Source organism: Cricetulus griseus, chromosome 4, assembly GCF_003668045.3.
Source record: "Cricetulus griseus strain 17A/GY chromosome 4, alternate assembly CriGri-PICRH-1.0, whole genome shotgun sequence".
NCBI classification, from domain to species: Eukaryota; Metazoa; Chordata; class Mammalia; order Rodentia; family Cricetidae; genus Cricetulus; species Cricetulus griseus.
In genome coordinates this window covers 46589654-46608932 of record NC_048597.1, presented here as the reverse complement: position 1 = coordinate 46608932, position 19279 = coordinate 46589654, and the positions used below count along the sequence as shown (strand labels likewise).

Genomic DNA, 19279 nt, shown 5'->3' with positions numbered 1-19279 from the left:
CAAGCTCACATCCCTCCACTTGATTAGACTCCAGCTGTGCTGGCCTTCGTGCCATTCATCCCACACCCTAGCCTCCTGGGGCACCCCTGCTCCTTCTGCTTGGACCACACTCTACCAAGTGTCTATGTTGGCTACTTCTTTATCTCTGCCAGCTTTGACTTCATTGCTAATATATCCATGAAGGCTTCCTGATGATGCCAGTTAGAAATCGTTTTCAAATGCTCACTCACATACGTACTATCCTCAACCACTCCCCAACTCCCATTTCTGATTTCCTTTTCTCCAAAATGCATATTATCACTGAACAGGAATTATCTTGATTATTATATCCCCCCCATAGACATGTCATAAGGGAGGAACTGTTTATCTGTTTTGTTCCTAGCTGTATCTCTACTTCTTACAGCACTGCCTGATATTATGTAGGAAATGTTCCACCAATATTTGTAGACACAGAAATGTTAAACTGTGTCCACATGTCATATTTCAGCGTCAAAGAATCTCATTTGACCCACATTGTTTTCTGTCTTTCCCTAGAAACATTTTGGAGTTACATTCCTCTGTCTGGGCTATGGCACCTCTGAGCCAGATAAGCAGCCACATCAACTCCACCTGTGGGGCAGAGAATGCCACAGGTGTCAACCGGGCCCGCCCGCATGCCTACTATGCCCTGTCCTACTGTGCACTCATCCTAGCTATCATCTTTGGTAATGCCCTGGTATGTGCAGCTGTGCTGAGGGAGCGTGCCCTACAAACCACCACCAACTACCTAGTGGTGAGCCTGGCTGTTGCAGACCTGCTGGTGGCCACGTTGGTGATGCCTTGGGTGGTGTACCTGGAGGTAAGTTGGCTCATGGTACACACTGCTCCAGAGTGGGTAAAGACTCGATACCCCTTGTAATGTGCAGGGGACTAGGGAGGGAAGGAGAACCTTCTGGCAGTCTCCCTTTAGTGAGACAGCTGATACTTGAGGAAGCTCATGGGAACCAGAGGCCTGGGAATGTTTCTGTGCCTGCGGGTCTGGGACTAGATTTGAGTGATGGGACCATTCCTAAAATTCCTCTCTGTGTCAGCCATGTGCTAGTGATGGAGGGGCATTCTGAGCATCTTCAGCCAGCTTCAATGTATCTGTGATGAGGGGTACGAGGCAAGGGGAGAGAAATTGTAATGAATGAGAGGAATGGTAGAATGGTCAGTAAATAGAGCAGTCCTCCCTCCCTCCCTCCCTCCTTTCCTCCCTCCCTGTTTCAGCTGCCCTTCATCTTGGCTCTTTTCTCTGGGTGCTGACTCTCCATAGATTCTGCTATCAAAGGATCTGGCTAAACCTTCCAATTTAAATTCTCCATGCCTCCATTAATAGTACAAAGCCCTCGCCACTCAGAAAATGCAGCACAGACTCTAGAGAATTAATCCTGGGAGGAACATTTCTTAAATTTGGAAGTATTTTCACTTAAAGGTGCAAAATAGAGTCAGAAGGTGATCAAGACAAAACATCCATTTGCTAACAAGGAAATCAGGGTGCCTACATCTGTTCAAGAAACACGCACCCTTACCAGGAAAACATGCAATTATTAAAGAGATGTTTTAAACGCCTTAATATGCTATTAATATTTCTCCTCTGCACTGAGTGTCACTCTAAAGAGATATCCAATGAAGGATCAAAATGATGCTATGATTAAGAGAAATTAAGATTCATCAAATTAATATTTCAGTTAATATTAATAGTGAAGGTGACAGTTAATTAAGTATGACATATCACGGGAGAGTAAAAGCCTTGAACACAGACTGCCTATGCTAGTACCCGTATTAAAGAGTGACTGGGTACTAAAATTAGACTTACAAGTGCAATTGGGGGGCACATGAGAAAATAAATGAATTGGTATAGAAGGAACAGAAAGGAAAGAAAAGCAAGCAGCCTGATTGAGATAGCTCTAAAGGAGGAACTATGTGTTTCTCCCCCCTAGATAGGATAACCTTAAATAGTGAGAGATCTTATAATTATCTTGACTTTTCTGTCATTCTAATTATGCCAAGTCATCCTTCAAATCGAGGCAATGTCTTGCTCTTCTCCTGGAATCATGCTGCTTACTGTAAAGGGGATGAACTATTTATTATTTGATAACCAATGATAATGAAAAAGGAGTTCAAAACATATACTATTTCTGTCCAAAAAATGAGACCCTTCATATACCACAACCCAATGACTCCTAGTAGCAGCCACACCCTGCTGATCACTACACTTCAGAGACTCTTTGGCCCTCTCACAGATGATTGCCAGAAAGAAATGGAGGCAAAGAAGTTTCACTCCAATAAACCCTTCCATTTGTCTGTAACAAAATGAGGCATTTGATATCTATAATAAAGTGAAGTTGAGCAAAGAGAGGGACTCTTGGCCTGGCTGTTTGTGATTACTTCTAGAAGTCTGGTTGTTCCAAAATGGAAATTTTCTGTAATACTTGTTTATAAAATGGACACTGTGACTCTTTTGCACTGGAAATCCACCAAAATCCCCTTCTAATCATAGCTGTCAATATTAGTGATGTCCCCAATCTATGTTTGAACATAAGAGGGCAACCATGTTTGTAGAAAACCATGAGATACTTGGCCAAGGCCCTAACAGACTCTCTAGAGTGGTATTTATGGTTGTCTCCCATGAAAAGGGGCTGTGGTGGAGCTCTTAGCCATCCTTCTTCCCCAAAAATAAACAACTAAAAGCACCATCAGGCTTTGTGGGGTAGTTTTCCAAAAGCCAACACATGGTCGATGAAATCTTTATTCATCTAAATACATGGAGGAGCAGAGACATGTTCCCAATGGAAAATGGGTTGGCTCTGGAAGCTACTTTTTGGTCTTACCAACTTGCCTCAAGGCTCTAGTGACTAGAGTCTAGTCAATGCAATACAATATCTCAGAGAATTTCTCCAACAGCCAAGGGTCTATCTTCCTGAAGCACAGGGAGAGACTTAAAGGCAGCCATTATTCAATTATGATATGATTGTGTCTCAGGAAAAGCCAACTGCCATGCTTATTAATGAGGATGGTGCAGTTTGAGCACTGTCCTAGTAATTATCCTTCACACCAAAAAGGAAAGGGTGTGTTGTGGACCAAAGATGCTGCTGTTGGTTTAAAGCCAATTGGTTTGAGAGCCCTCAGAGGACAGGACACACATGAGAAGGAAACTATCAGAGAGCCAGAAGACTCACAAAGTCCATAGTCTGACTTCTCTGAAGAAAAATTAACCAACTTTCCCATGGTAACATGTGTGAGTTAGAGGAGATGTTTGTGTTGGAAATATCAGAAAGCTTGAATTGCTGTGATTTAAAAAAAAGGGGTTATTTTTGTCACATGCCAAAACTCCGGAAGAAGGTGACTGTTGCTGTTACTTAGCTGCCCTGTGGCGCCATCAAGGTCCATGCTCTTTGATCTGTCCTCATGGCTGTTTTGGCAAGCTACCCAGTTCTTTATACTATGACAGAGCAGCTGGAGAAACCTAAAACATCATGTCAGTGTCCAAATGCAAGATGGATAGAGATGGTGTTGGGGATAGGGTTGGGGAGCTGTGAATCGGCTTAGCTTGAATCATGTCCCCAAGGGTTTCAGTCTAACTGGACAGAACTGAGTCATGAGCTGGACAAGGCCAGAAAAGGAAAAGATAAAACTGAAGTTTTGTTTTCCAAAAAGAATACACAGAGGGTGAAGAGTTGCTATGAAGAGGTTGGCAATAAATTATCATCCAACAAGGCCTCTGCTGGAATTCACTGGAATGTGTGTCTTTCCAACACAGGTCACTTTATGAGAATGACTCAGAACAGGGCATCTGAAAGACTTGAAATTACATGGATTAAATGGGGACAGCAACACTTTTTAGGCTGGGCTGACGTTAGTCTCGATTGTCAATACCTAAGAGGTTACCTTGTTAGCTAAAAAGCGTGATCTATAAATTTTTAGTTATAAGTCAAAGAAAACTTAACTACACTCTGTTTAAATTGTAAGCACAATGAATTGACTCCCATTTTAAACAGTCCTGTGGCAGTGTGGGCTGCGGGCATACTTTGACAAGGGTTCTAACTCTATTTCTCTGCCGTTCTTTCTGCTCTGCCTTCTTCCATACAGACTTCATGCACAGGCAGTGATAAGTCTAAGCCTCGCATATGCACAGCATACCATCCACACAAGGAGGAAATTATTCCCCAGGAATTCTGGAAATATCAAGGGTGTTCAGTTGGATTTTCCCAGAACTGATCACCAATCAGAACTGGTTTAGCATTGTTTAAAACTGTGTCCCCTCCAAGGAACACATCAGTAGCTCAGAGTTCTCATGGGTTCCCGGTAGAATCCAGGGTTGGCTGTAAAGATGTACGGTTAACGTGAAGCACAATCAACTGTCAGGAATGCCATCTTCCTCATGAAGACACACAGGAGTGTGCCCTCGGGAGGTGCAGAACAGGAAATTCATAGGGGACAGTTACAGAACTACCTCAGTATTCTCTGTCCTCTGTCCTTGTAGAGATATATTCAGGACAAAAAAAAAAAAATGTATGTGGGTGACCTTACAAGTTGTATTTCAGAGGGTCCCTAGCTTAGCTGTTTCTTTAATTCAATTTTCACATTTTCTGGAACACTCTTTTCTATGAAGTGCTGTGGCATTCTATCTCAGATTAGCTCTCCAGTTTCTAATTTCCTGCTCTACAGCCCGGCAGTCTGGAGCTCTCTCTTCAAGCACAAACATCCTCCTTGGTTCTACTTGGTTAAGCATCTTTTGTGATACTCAAGGCAGTTATATAAGGATGGAGAGGGAAAGAAAGAATGCAGGAGAATCTTTGAAATACAAACAGTCCCCACTAGCGATGGTCCGACATAATCTTTTCGTCTTTGTGATGGCATGAAAGTAATGCATGTTCAATAGAAAGCACACTTGAAATTTTGAATTCCGATCTTCTCCCAAGCTAGCTATACATAGCACAATATCCGCAAGTGTCCCAAGAAGCATCAAGAATCACAGCTTCCATTCAATCCCATGACCCCAAGGGGAAACTATTAACTGCACTGGCCCTGTGCTGCTAAGCTGTGCTTAGAATTTTCAACTTATAACACTTTCTGCTAGGTTTATTGAGAACTAAATCTCACTCTGGACAGGAGAAAAGATTCAAGGAATAAGAACTGTAGACAAGCAGGAAAAGTGACCCACCCCTCTGAGGAGTTACAGAGAGCTAATGATTACAGGGGGGTAGACATTCTCTTTGGGGGCATATCCACTGGGAAATGTCCATGCTCCTATAAATAACTCCTTATCCACACTCTTATAAACAAATTTAATAAGCTTATTGAGTCAGACACACACATACACGACATGAAAGAAATATAGACAAGCAACATAGAACAGGGTGGGTTCAAGGAGGGACACACCACAGGAAAAAATAGCCTGAATGAGTGGGCAATGACAGAAAATAGGACTAGGTAAGAAAGGATTCTTTGGACCATGAAATGACATCAATTATTAAAAATAAAGCTTTTGAAGAAGAGTTGAACCTTAGTTTGAAAACAAATGACAACAATTTAATACCTCCCACTAAAAACAAAAATAGGGGATTTTCATGAACTCTGGATTTGGTAAAAGTGATAAGACTTGGAGGAACTTGGAGGTGACCATCCTCTCTGATGTGTGATGGAAGAATAAGAAATTCCTGGCCATATCTGAGTGACAGGCGGGCCTTGGAGCCTCCGTGCTAAACATACTCCTCCATGATGCCGAATGTCTAAACTCTGAGCTGAGGGGTAGCGCCAAGCTAAATCTTTACTGCAGGGCAAACTTCATGTCAATGAAATTCACTGTTGGGTTGAATCCAGCTCTGCCACGCAGGAATTTCCAGGAAGTCACCCCAAGTCTGTAGTCACTGTAATAAAACTCTGTCCCCAGTCCCACCAACCCCAAATGACTTGGGCAATCACTTGCCATCTTCCTAACAAACATCTGAGAATAAGTTATTGTTAATTTCCCATAACACAGGTGGGGGAAAATATATTCAAAGACATGAAAAGTCCTCATTTATAACCCTATTTTGCAAATCCCCACAGCAAATCCACTTTTTTAAAAAAAAGTGAGACTGAAAACATGGCCCAGAGATTAATAACTCTTCCAGAGGACCTGAGCTTGCTTCCCAGCACCCACATTTGGGAGGCTCACAACTGCCACCCAATAACTCCAGTTCTGGGATGTTGTCTTCCAGTTCCAAATGTGATACCCTTTCTGACCCCTGAAGGAACTGACTCATACAAACACACACACACACATACACACACACACACACAGAGAGAGAGAGAGAGAGAGAGAGAGAGACAGAGACAGAGACAGAGACAGAGACAGAGACAGACAGACAGAGAGACACACACAGACACACACACACCTTAATTTTTAAAGATTATAAATATGACAGGAAAAAAGTGGAGAGGATAAGTAGAGAAGTAATTTTACTTTTGCTTTCTGGCTATTTCTCCCAAAACAATTAAAAAAAAAAACCTATCCCTCTAGAGTAGGCATTCTCAACTGAAGCCCATAACCCACTGAATTAAGTTTTCCTGTATTCCAAAAGAAATTTAAAAGCAAGGGTCAGCATAGGGAAGTGGATTTATTTACAGTCTGGCCAAGCCACTGGCAAAAAGAACCTGATTTCTTTCCAATGTCTGTGACAGTCTTACAATTTACACAAATCCATGAGACCAAACCCCCAGCAGACACAGATTAGCAGTGAGACAGGTTAATTTCCTGACAGAGGCGGCCTAAGTCCCAGGCTGCCTTCGGTGTCTCCAGTCTCAGCAGGCTGCTGCCACTCAGTGTGAGCACCTGCTATATATAATATGTATCTGCTATGTTATTACAACACTCTCCCCCATCTCTTTCTCTGTCCATTCCTCACTCTTCAAGGAATTGAGATGTTATGGCATCTATTATTGACTGTACAGATATCCAAAATATTCCTGAAATACCCTGTGCTGGAAAGAACTGGAATGAGTACAATACTTGTAGAAATGCAGCCAGTGTCAGGTAACCTCCATGTAGCTCTTTATCAACACTTGGCTTTAGTTCTTTTGGAAAAGCTGGTATACGTAGTACCAGTCTTAGTCTCTTCATTGCCCAGGCTGGTTTTGCCTATAGTCTTATACCATTTGATCCTGACAATTTCTTCCTGGCTCTGCACAGTTTTGGAAAACATCACAGCTTAAAGATCCCTTCACCAAGATGGGATCCATTTCTTGACTAGCCAGGGATGAATCTACATCAGAAACTCAGAGGTGATGTGGCAGGTAACATCCAGTGTCAAAGACCATTTTCTTGGCCAAATTCAAACAATGGTGAGCTTGCGAAGGAAGGACTTCTAGAGCAAAGTTACTTGCAGTGTTTCCATAAACTTTGAAAATTTTGAGTCTAGATGGAAAGAATCCCGTTCGTTGTGCAGTCATCTGAGTTATCTGCAAGTGCATTTAAGTCTCTCCTTTGACAGATTTTGGGGTGGAAGCTTGGGCTCCTGTGGTGCCTGTCCAACACACTGGCTTTGTAGTGGAAAGAAGTGAGCTTTTACCAAGCTTGGCAACACATGCCTTTAATCCTAGCACTTGGGAAGCAGAGGCAGGCAGGTCTCTAAGTTTCAGGCCAAACAGTAGCCAGGGCTACAAAGAGAAAGCCTGTCTTGAAAAACCAAAAAGAAAAAAAGGAGCTTTTGACTCCCCTTTTGTATAGAAATGTCAGCAGACCACAGCTTTGAAAGGGAATTACAAAACAAAACAGAAAAGGCTTAATGATTTACAGAATACAGGTTCTATCTGTATAACACTGAGGTTGGTTTCTAGTCTTCCTTTCTGCTAACTGATGTCTTCGTGATTTCATAGTTCATGCGTGAAGCCTTTCTGACCCCATTCTCCACCTGCTCTGCCTCAACTCTGTAACTAGACAGGACCAGAAACATTACAGACCCCATAAAGGGTATGCCATTAACAAGTAACAATTTCAGATATGATAGCATCAGCTTAGTAAGGCATTTTCAGGCTTTACATTCTAGAAAAATTGCATTATAGACATAAAAGGAAATCTATTTACACAGAATTTCAAGCTTCTGAAGCAAATTAGAATCTTTACAAATTTTTTAGCCATCTTACACATTTTGGAAAATGTTCTCAATGACTATAAGTAGATTTATTTTCTGGTGTACAAGTGCATCTCACATACATGGCAGCCATATTGATCCAGAGCTGTAAAATAGTCATTTTAAAAGATCCCAACTGAAGGCAAAACTTACGTGAGTGTTGATTCTGTTAAAAATCCAACACAATGAACAGGGAATATAGAACATCAAATCTGTATTTTTCAATATCCCTTTTGTAAAACTTACTAAACATAGGATATTTTAGGGAAATCCAGTTGTTTCAGATATAAAGAACTAGAAAATTTTGTAGAGAACCATTCTGATATTGCTAACCAAGTTACACACAGTTTTTCATATTCTTGAAAAGCCTCTAGCAACTGTGAAAAACCTCATGTAATTCATCTAAGTTGTTGTGCACTAATTCAATTCTTAGCTTTTTATTAGACGATGATATTTCAGAAATCAGAAAGCATGTGTGTGCCATCTGCATCCTTTAAATCACATGGTTTTACTTTTTTAAATATTTGGCTTAGGATGAGGAAAAAAAACAACATAAAATTGGGCATTTTTTTTCTGGTGCTGAATCCTGAATCCTAGGCAAGAATCTACCAATGAACTACATCCCTAGCCCAAAATTGAGTTTAAGAAGTGTGATTTTTGTCTCAGACCAGTAATTGTGAAGTACTTTAGAATGTTAGTTCATGTCTAGAGTTCATGTGTAGTTTTCTTGATAATTTCCTAAATATCATCTATATGTGTTAACAGGTGTATATGCTCATATCTGTATTCCAGACATGCCATTTGTAGCACAAGCACTGTATTTTCACAAATGGCACAATGTAATTGGGGTGTATGCTGAAAGACCCCTGGAGGCTCGGGCCCCCAGGTTCTCGGTCCAGGACCTCAAAGACCCCAATCACCAGGCAGAGGCAGAAACTTGATGCAAACAGCACGAGGCTTTATTGTAGTTGCTTAAGGAGCTAACCCCATGTTAGCTCGGGCCTTTCATCTATCCACCATGGCGGATGGCTAGGAAAGCCGGCGAGAAGCCACAACATAGAGATCTTATAGGGCAGCATAAGGGGAGTGTCTAGGGGTACGCACAGGCTCACGATTGGTGTGCCTCCAGGCTTGCCCTGTGTTGATTGGTCAACTGGTGGTTATGGCCCATCGGCCCTCCCAGGGTGGTTGCTATGCTCTGCACGTCATTGCTGTGCACTTGTCCGTAAAGCACACCCAGAGCCATAAAGCATAGCACCACCAGCTAACTTCTGATTGGTTTCTTGCCACGAGGCAGGCAGCTGACCTCCTAGTGACCAAGGCAAGGTCAGGCAAACACGTGCTAGGCTGTTATGGCTGCTGAAATGGGGAGCTGGTCCCTTTAATGCAACCTAAGATGTTTTTGCCCCCAAATCTTTTTGAGGAATGCTATTTAAAGACAGGGATATTTTTGTCATACACAGAGTTATGTATGTTTATATGCAAACACATCTAAAAAACATAAAAAGAATAAATTTCTAATGGTATTCTTATCATGTTGCAGCTATTAGAGATTCATTTGCACGGCATTACATTATAGGTAACAACTGTAATAGCTGGATATGTAGCATTACAGTCATCATAATGTTTTGTTATTTATAATATAAAAATTGAGTCCTATCATGAACATAGAGACTAAATCTAATATTTCTTTTTGTAAATAATACCAGTTTTATCTTAACAATCTTATAGTGTACATATCAAATTGGGTATTAAAATATTTAATCTCACATTATTTATAACAAACTGCATTATATATTATCTATTAACAATGAATTAGTGCTGAGTGTCAGCCTATCATGTGAACAGCACAACCAGCCCATCTCAACATTGACTGTGCGCGCGTGCGTGCGTGCGTGCGTGCGTGTGTGCGTGCGTGTGTGCGTGCGTGCGTGCGTGCGTGTGTGTGTGAAGCTGTGTTTGCAGGGCTGCAGTTGGAGCAGCCTGAGGTTTGTACCTGAGAGGGGGAGTGTGGACTAAAGAAAGGCTTGCTGTAGATGGTAAGGAAAGAAGGGAGACACAGAGTAGAATCAGGAGGGCAGATTCAGTTAATACTGAATTGCCACGAGTTTATTTTTCACCACTCTTACATACCTTAATCAAAAAGGGGAACGAGGTAACATGTATATGGAGCAAACAGACTTTTCTTCCTCTTTTCTCTAAGCATTCAGTAACCACACCTTAGATTCAACTTCTTGTTACCTGGCTTTGAGGGTCAGGAGTAACCACATCTCAGACCAGGTCTGTTGTTATTTGGAATAACACAGCCAAGGCCAAGATGGAACATCCTACTGTAGCCACACCTTTGACCTTTAGGTCTTAAGACTTGCTGAGGACAGTTTTGAACTCTCTGCCCTTGAGCCAAGATGGAGTGTAGCTATCATGTGGCAATTCAGTATTAACTGAATCTGCCCACTTGATACTATTCTGTCTCCCTTCTTTCCTCTATTGGCTATGGCCAGACTTTGTTTAGTCCACACTCCCCCTCTCAGGTACGAATCTCGGGCTGTTCCCACTAGAGCCCCGCAAACACAGCTTCCGGCAAATGGTGAAGCAATGCGAGGCGATACAGACGGTAGTGACACACATGCGTATTTTATGTGCTGAAAGATCCAGAAACCATGCAAAAGCGTTTCTACGCTTAGGGCTAGTCCTTAAATTTTCATACCTTATCCCTGATACTCATGTTTTAAGATTGCCCAGCAAACCTCAGTTTAGAAATTTCACTGAGCCATTTAACAAAATCGTGTCTTAACAAGTTAATCACTCTCTAAATGCAAGGTATTAGTTACCTCTGTGCCGGGTATGACGTGAGCACACAAAGACTTTGCCTGTTACATTCAGAGTTATAGAAAAGCTTGTCTGGAAATTGTCGCTGTTCCTAGGGAGTGGCATCTTTGGTTGTCCCATCATGCAAAGCAAATTTAACAGAAAGATCTGTGAGAAATACATCCACCCATGATTTTACATACACTTCAGCCTTAGCAAAATCTTTTATTTAACAAGTCTTTATTTAAAAGTGATCTTAGAAAAAGAAACCCATATCAATAAAAGAATGAAAGTTTGTTTTTTGTTTTTAATGGACTCAGGCTTAGTCACCTCTATTTATCAAGACAACTTTGAGAAGCAATTGTATTTAGATATTTTACATGTTGATTCCCAAATGTATTTTTATTATTGTATTTCCATGCATTTTTATTAACATACAATGCCATTTTATGCTCTCTTGCCTTCTGTTTCTCTGACTCCTCAGGGGAAAAAAACAAATGTAAAATTTAATTTTTTAAGAATCTCTTTTGGAAGAAAACTCTTATCAAAATCTCTGTAGTCAATACTTAACAAAACTTTCATCCTAAGATTTAATGAATGCAATTTTTTATAAACATAAACTCTACTTTAAATATCTTTACCATCCCTCTGAAGAATTTAGAAGACTAGATGTTGCTTTTTTTCCCTTTAATTGAAAATAGATTTTTCTGATTACAGTTTCCCCTCCCTTGTCTCCTCCCAGTTCCTCCCACCCACCTCCCTTGCCATCCAGATTCACTCCCTTTCTGTCTCTCACTAGAGAATAAAATGGAATAATAATATAAAACAAAAACCAATACATCATAATAGAACAAAACAAGCCAACAGAAAGAAAGGAGCCCAAGAAAAAGCACAAGAAACAGATATAGACTCTGAGAAATAATTTGCATACTTGAGGAGCTTGCAAAAACACTAAACTGGCAGCCATAATATATACTCAAACGACTGGTAGGGAAGAAAAAAAAAAGAGTATCTATAATAAAATAAAAATTAAAGTTAAGATAGAATTAAAAATAAAAAAAAAGCCCTGACACGACATTGTGACCTAGGGTTTTCTCTAATCCACTATAATTCTATCTAATAGACCTCAAGAAATATGCTCTGGTCTCATTCAAGCTCTTTGGCAAACCTTTGAGATGTAACTTCAAAAATTCATTTCTGTGGCTCCATCAATAATCCCAGCTTGATCTTATCAGAGAACTTTGAAAAGAGCTAAGGCCTCTGCCAGAGGAGCTGCAGCACATTCCTGGGGCCACTGGCACCCCAAAGAGAGCAGAAGATGTAGCTCACTAGTGAAGCACTTGCCTGGCATGTGCAAGGTCTTGGGTTCAGTCCCCACTACACACACACACACACACACACACACACACACACACACACACAGAGAGAGAGAGAGAGAGAGAGAGAGAGAGAGAGAGAGAGAGAGAGAGACATGAAGCGCATCATACAAGCCAAAGACAGGACTGCAAGCGTTTATCAGGAACTCCCCAAATCACAAAACCAAACAATCAGGGTATTAGGCAAATTCAAAGCCCCTCCCTTTCCCAATCCACAGATATACACGAATAGGTAGCCAATGCCTACACTAGTGGGAAAGAGGAGAAAGGTCCCAATAGAAGAAAGTTCTTCACACTCCAACTGTGTGGGGGTGAGCATTGGGTTTTCTTCCTTGATGGCTGTTACCAAATATTCAAGTCCACAAGTCACCATGGCAGGTTTCCCCTGTTTCAAAGGAAATTGGAAAACAGAAATTATTAAAGGAAGATGGAATGATTTACAGTATGACCAAGCCAGGGACAGAACCAACCAAATTTCTCTCCCTCATGTCTGTGGCAGTCTTACATTTCTCAGCAAAGGATGAGCTAAAATTGAGAAGATACATAGATTTAGCCACATGGGCTTTAATTGGTTCTTTTCTAGAAAAAAGGGTGACTGAGCCCCACATTGGCCCCCTTGTCTCAGAAATAAGTTGCGTGTGCTGCTACCTGGAGATTGCAACAACACGAATGAAAATAAAATTACTTATTCTCATTAAGCTGATATTGAGCATTTTTCCTTCATTTATGAATATTGGCATCAACCCTTAGCAAAAGTCCTACTATCACCAGTAGAAATCAGATATTTACATTTCCAAATTACAACATGGTTGTTGCAGACATCTTGAAATACTAAGTGATAACATTTGTAATCCCCTGTACCTTTTACTTGGTGCATTTAAAAACATTCTGAGAAAGAGAACGTGAACCCAAAGAGATCCCTGAAATAAATAATGCCCAAAGATCCAGGTGTGGTTTATGTCTTTAATTCTCGTATTGGGAAGCAGAGGGTGGCAGACCTGTGTTCAAGCCCAGCCTGGGTGGCCTACATAGTGAGTTCCAGAACAGCTAAGATTATGTAGTAAGATCCTGTCTCAAAAGACCAATCAACCTAGCTAGAGGTAGAATAGTCAGGACTATTTTGCATTAAGTTTATTAAAATACTGACTTCTTTTATTTTGTTTTTGCTTGTTTGTTCGAGACAGGGTTTCTCTGTGTAGCTTTGGAGGCTGTCCTAGAACTCACTCTGTAGACCAGGCTGGCCTTGAACTCACAGAGATCCACCTGTCTCTGCCTCCCGAGTGCTGGGATTAAAGGTGCGCGCCACCAACACCCTGCTGACTTCTTCATTTTTTTAAGGAAAAGAAACCCAAGAGTTACAACAGACCTGACTTGCAACCTTGTACAACATCAAAAACTTAGACTGCTAAGTAATAGCAGTAAACTCTCATTGTGAGACAGACAGCTCTAATTCGGATCTGAGTATATAAGAAATGGAACTGATTTTCACAATCAGTAAATGAGAGATCCTATGATAAGTCTATTTATTGTACCCTGAACTATGGCTTCAAAAGAAAATGAGCAGTTTCTTCCCATACAAAATTGGTAAAGCAAATATTTTGCCATTTCCCCAATATTCATAGTCTTAGCCTAGAGGGGCAGTGCATGCCTTTAATCCCAGCACTCAAGAAACATAGGCAGGCTACCTCCATGAGTTTGAGGCCAGCCTGGTATATGTAGTTCCAGGCCTGCCAGGGATACACAGTAGTAAGTGAAAGGTTCAGGCTTTAATGCTGATCGGCTCTACCTCTTTAATAGAGAGACCCCGCCCCCTGACAACAGTCAGGGCACGCCCAGGGACGTGCCATCACCACATCACCCACCACGCATTTACAGCCTGCAAGAGGACTCTGGGCATGTGTGGAACCTCAGTGTGCATGTGTAGTCTTTCCTTTAAAAGTTCCAACTTCCCTGCTTCACTCTCTCTCTGCTTCTTCTTCACTCTGCTCTTCTCTTCTCCCACCAACGCACTTTCTCTGCCTCTATATGGCGGTCAGCCATTAGCTCTGTTCCTCTTCTCTCTTAGTCTCCCTACTCTGCCGGGCCTTATAATAAACTAGTTAATATGTCTAATATGTCTCATCTTGCTCCGCCTCCTCTTTTTTTTTATATCTGATTTAAACAAAAACATAACAGTAAGGCAGTGTCAAGTGTTTGGTCAATCGGTACACTTTAAAACCCAACCTGCTTTCTTCACCTACTGGCCTTAGTTCTTAAAATCCTGAGTATTTGTTCCCTTCTTTAGCATGCCAGATGGCCATTGGACAAATACACATACTTGTATTTAAAAAATCAAAATAATAAACCAAACAACAGTATATACCAAAAACATAAATCTCAAAGAACTTAGTTGTTCTCATGAGATCAAATCCAGAGATTCCCAGGATCTTGTATCTTGGAACAAGTTGGCCCAGGGACACATGGATAGTAATAGAAATAGAGGTGGTGGTTGTTGTTGTTGTTGTTGTTGTTGTTGTTGTGAAAAAGAAAAGTACTCCCCCAGAGTGGGAGTGGGCCAAGGAACAAGGAAAGGTCTGAGGCACAAAGGTCCTGGGCCAAGGAGAGTCTCTATGTTACATGTACACAGCCCCCAGCTTCTCTGGCAAAGCTTTTAAAATGGTCACCATTTTGTTATGTGTAGAATACAGTTAGAGGTGTTTCCAATCTTCTGTTTGTCTCTGGAACCTTCCCATCAGCCAACCTCACTTCACCCCCATCCCTAGGGCTTTGATCCCCAAACTCTTTTTGAAGAACTGAAAGATGATATGGATTTTCTGTAACTTCCATGCTAATGAGGGGGTGTAATACTTGCCAATGGGGGACCACAAAGCTCTCTTCCAATTCTATCTGTTGGTTGGAGAGGAGGTTTTGGAGTTTTGTTGTAGGAGTTGGCTAGAATCCCTGTATGATAATGAGTTAAGTTTGAAACTGTCATATCCTAGGAGACACAAGTTTTTCTGGCTTAAAAAAAAAATGCAAGAATCTGGGCTAGAAACAAACAAACAATAAAAAGAAGAGTGAGACCCTGTTTCAAAAAACAAACAAACAAAAAGGATGCTTAAAGAAAACTGAGGATGTGACTCAGTAGTTTAGTATCTGTCTAGCGTTCATGAGGACCTGGACTCATTCCCCAACACCCCCAAACATGAATAAACCATGGTACATACCTGTAATCCCAGCACTAGGGAAGGTGAGGCAGGAATCTGTGAAATCCTGTCTCAAAAAACTAGTGTTTATAGAGTCCCTTTTTTGGGACAACTATTTCTGAAGATAATATTATGCCCCCAGACCAATCCTTCCAGTCCTCCCAGGCCATAACAATCACTTGAGAGACTTATTATTTGGAGTGGGGCCTGTGAGTCATTAGTTTAACAGGAGCCTTAGGTGATTTGGGGACTGCCACTTATAATCAGTAAGTTTGGGAAAAGCTGCCTTAGACTGTATCTGCTGGAAATCAATAGCCAACTTCAGTACCTGAAGATGCGATCTTGCTTCCTCCCACCCTCTGTATTGCCACAGGGAATTAGCTATGTTCATTAGCAAGTGAGAGTAACACCACCTGGCTGCCTGTAATTCCGAAGTGAGTTATTCATCAGAATTTAGGTGAAAAAAACAATCTCTAAAGAGCCCTAAATCAATCAGATTTTTAAAAATTCTGCTTTAATTTCAAAAATGACTTCGCCTTTTATGATCTCTCAGCACTTTGTGTTTATCTCTCTGTCAACACTTAGCACATTGCATCGGTTATTTTCTTAGGATCTCTGTCTGGTCTAGGCCCTCAACTCCTCCACACCCATTCACACGTTACTCTCCCAACTCATACAGGCTCTATCTTCAGACACCCTGGGGGACAAAACCAGGTTAAATTCATTTCAACACCCCCTCCATGCCACCTATCAAACCTGTAAGCAGTCAATAAACCAGTGACTTTCTGGATACATGGGCAGACAAAGGTCAAGCCTCCTCCCCATTGCTGTGTGCTTCATGGAAGTGCTGTGCCAAGGTGGGCATCTTTGAGGACAAGAACAGTCACTGTTGCCAGGAAGAGGTTAAAAGTCTAGCTCTTTTAGTTAGCTGTGTGTTCTAAAGTAAATGCCCACCCAAGTCTCCTTTTACCTGCAAACTGGGCAGAGTTGCCTGAGTTGTTCTGAAATGATGTGAGCTGCTTACTTATCATGGTTTTAGCACTTTTGATTTTCATCCTTGACTGTTATTTACATGGTGTGGGCGACTGTAATATAAACATTCACACTATATATATATATATATATATATATATAGTGTGAGTGTGTGTGTGTGTGTGTGTGTGTGTGTGGTGTGTGTGTTGTGTTGTGTGTGTGTGTGTCCCCTACCAGCTACAGGCTTATTTTAATGAGTGAGCTCCCAGAAAAGTTAAGTGATGGCATCTTAGTGGGAATCACTTCAATCAGCTAATCAGGTTGTTTTCTTCTTGGCACTTGGCTGAGATCGAGGAGAAAATGGGGTTTCTGATGGCAGGTTCTGGAAAAGGGAAACAGACAGACAGAATGGGAGCCTCACTCCAGAGGGAAACAGCTTGTGAGTTCAACCAGAAGGCACTGTGTCCCTCCACCCAGGTCCCCATCAGCAGACCCCCACCCCCACTCCCTATCCCTGTGTCTTTCCCATTGCTGCTTTGCAATCCTGGGATGGGGCGATCAGAAAGGTGCCCATCCCCCAGACAAAAGCCTCACCTGATTTTCCTTTTCCATTGTGTCCTCTCTCTTCATTCCTCCCTGCGTGATTCTCTATAGCAACACCGCCTGCCTGTCTGCATCCAATGTCCCATCTGCCTCTCCAAGCCATGTGACCTTTGACAGTGGGCTTGACCTCTCGAAGATTGCTTCCTGTGTAATAAAGTTATTAATAGTTCCATCAATGCAAAAATAACAACTTGGCTTTAAAGAATAAGAATAAAAATCCTTTATTCTGAGGCAAATATGAGTGACCTTGTCCTCAGAACTTGGACTGGATTTGTGCTGTAGAAAGAGTGGCATGAACTTTTATAGCCAGAGAAGAGAGTCAAAAACAATATGTGGGAGAAATAACTTTGATTGGGACTCGAGCCAGTTGAGTTACGGAGAAGGAAAACCTCTTCTATAGTTTCAGATGTAAAGTTAGAACATTTTCAGCTCTAGGGTTAGTGGGCTCTGGATGTCTGGTTTATCCAGTAGTCCTGAGAACTTTCAGCCGGAGACAATGGTTAAAAGTAAAAGCAAGGGACAGGAGAAGGGGTGGGGGATGGCTCAGCAGTTAAGAGCACTGGCTGTTCTTCCAAAGGATCCAGGTTCAGTTCTCAGCACCCAGATGGTGGCTCACAACCATCTGTAACTACAATCCCAGAGGATCCAATGGCCTCCAGGCAAACACTCAGACACATGAAATAAATATTTTTTTAAGAAATAAAGTAAATGGGTATTTTTCTATAGGCACTAAGCCTAGATAACTCTCCACCTGTGACATTCTGTCCCTCAAGAATCCCAGTCTTCTACTTCACCAAAGTCAAACAACAGAGGAGAAGCCAAAGAGCTTGAGGGACAGGGCTTCTGCAGGTACCTTCAGCTTCACAGTCTTCCCCCCAGGGGATTATAATCAGCACTAGGAGACCACATCTGCAAAGTGCTTTGCAGGACACCAGGCACTTAGCAAGCATTCAATAAATGGCTTTTAGTATGTCAGAGACCACTCAATCTTGACAGAGGTATTTGCATGCCTAACCCCTGCTCTAGGAGCCCCAGAGCAGCAGTGAGCAAGTAAATATCTCTGCCATTATCGAGTTGGTTAAGTAACAGTGATTTAATCTCCTATCAAATCATACACTCCTCAAAAGGCTATAATAGCACATACAGTAAAAAACAAAGTTAGCTTGCAAAATCTGAAGTTTCAAAATTGTAGAAATTCCTGGCATGGGTCACGTGGGTACGTGATGCAAGTGGGAGAAATTTTCAGTATGTTTTAGTTTGTATTAACTGTCCTAGGCACTCATACTGATCTCCAGCTAGTGCATTCAAGAATGCCTTGCAGAGGCATGGTGAGATGGCTCATGAGGTAAAGGTGTTTGCCCCATGAGCCGGACAACCCTCATTCCATCCTTAGAACCTACATAAAAGTGAAAGGAGAGATACTGACTCCACTAAGTTTTCTTTTCTTCTGACTTCTACACTCATGCCATGGCATACATTCAAATCTACATCATGAACACATACACACACATATCATCATAGCAATAATAATAAAGAATGCCTTCTTTCTCCAGTTTCACATAAGTCTTCAAGGATATACCCTGTAGTACACTTTACAAACCCTTTTAAACAAACATACTGTGCCTTCCTTCTGGGGACTATTACAGCTTCCCAAGTGCTCGTTGGGTAAATGCATCAATGGAAGAGTGAGTGAATGAACCGCCGGAAAGCACTCCGGTTCAGGGCAGCCCTAACTCTCTCCTTTAAACTTCCCACCACACGCAGACACACATACTCACCCACTCAGTTATATGAAGGGGAACAAAGTAGGTTTTCCCCAATTCAAAACTCCAGTTGCATGGTAGACAAATGCTGAATTAAATTAAGAGCACAAAATTTCAGTTTTTGGGGGGGTGGGGTTTTCGTACCATGCAATTGTCCTATGTAATCAAAATCATCTTTGACTCCTGTCTCTCTTGCATCACTGTGTGATGACTCTGTAGACCAAAATCCATAAACTCCTCCTCTGTGATTTCCGTTCTCAGCATCCTTATAAATTCATGTTAGGCCTTTTATTTATACAGAGCCAAGTGGCCTAACTAAAAGAAAGTAAATCCAGAACCAAGTGAACAAATATGATTACTTCACTTGTTTTAACTTTTCATGGTTGCTGTTAAACAAAGTGTCTTTGGACAGCACTTCTCAAAATAGCCTGAAGATG

General features: G+C 41.6%; 1 protein-coding gene across 3 annotated transcripts in view; it reads left to right on the top strand.

The window, feature by feature from the left end:
• The first annotated feature begins 568 nt into the window (after positions 1-568).
• Positions 569-19279, top strand: part of Drd3 (dopamine receptor D3) — a 51573-nt gene continuing 32862 nt past the window's right edge. For all 3 annotated transcript variants that reach the window (XM_027412656.2, XM_027412655.2, XM_027412654.2), the window contains exon 1: positions 569-838. In XM_027412656.2, the coding sequence (XP_027268457.1) occupies positions 569-838 (270 nt within the window). The remainder of the gene's footprint in view (positions 839-19279) is intronic.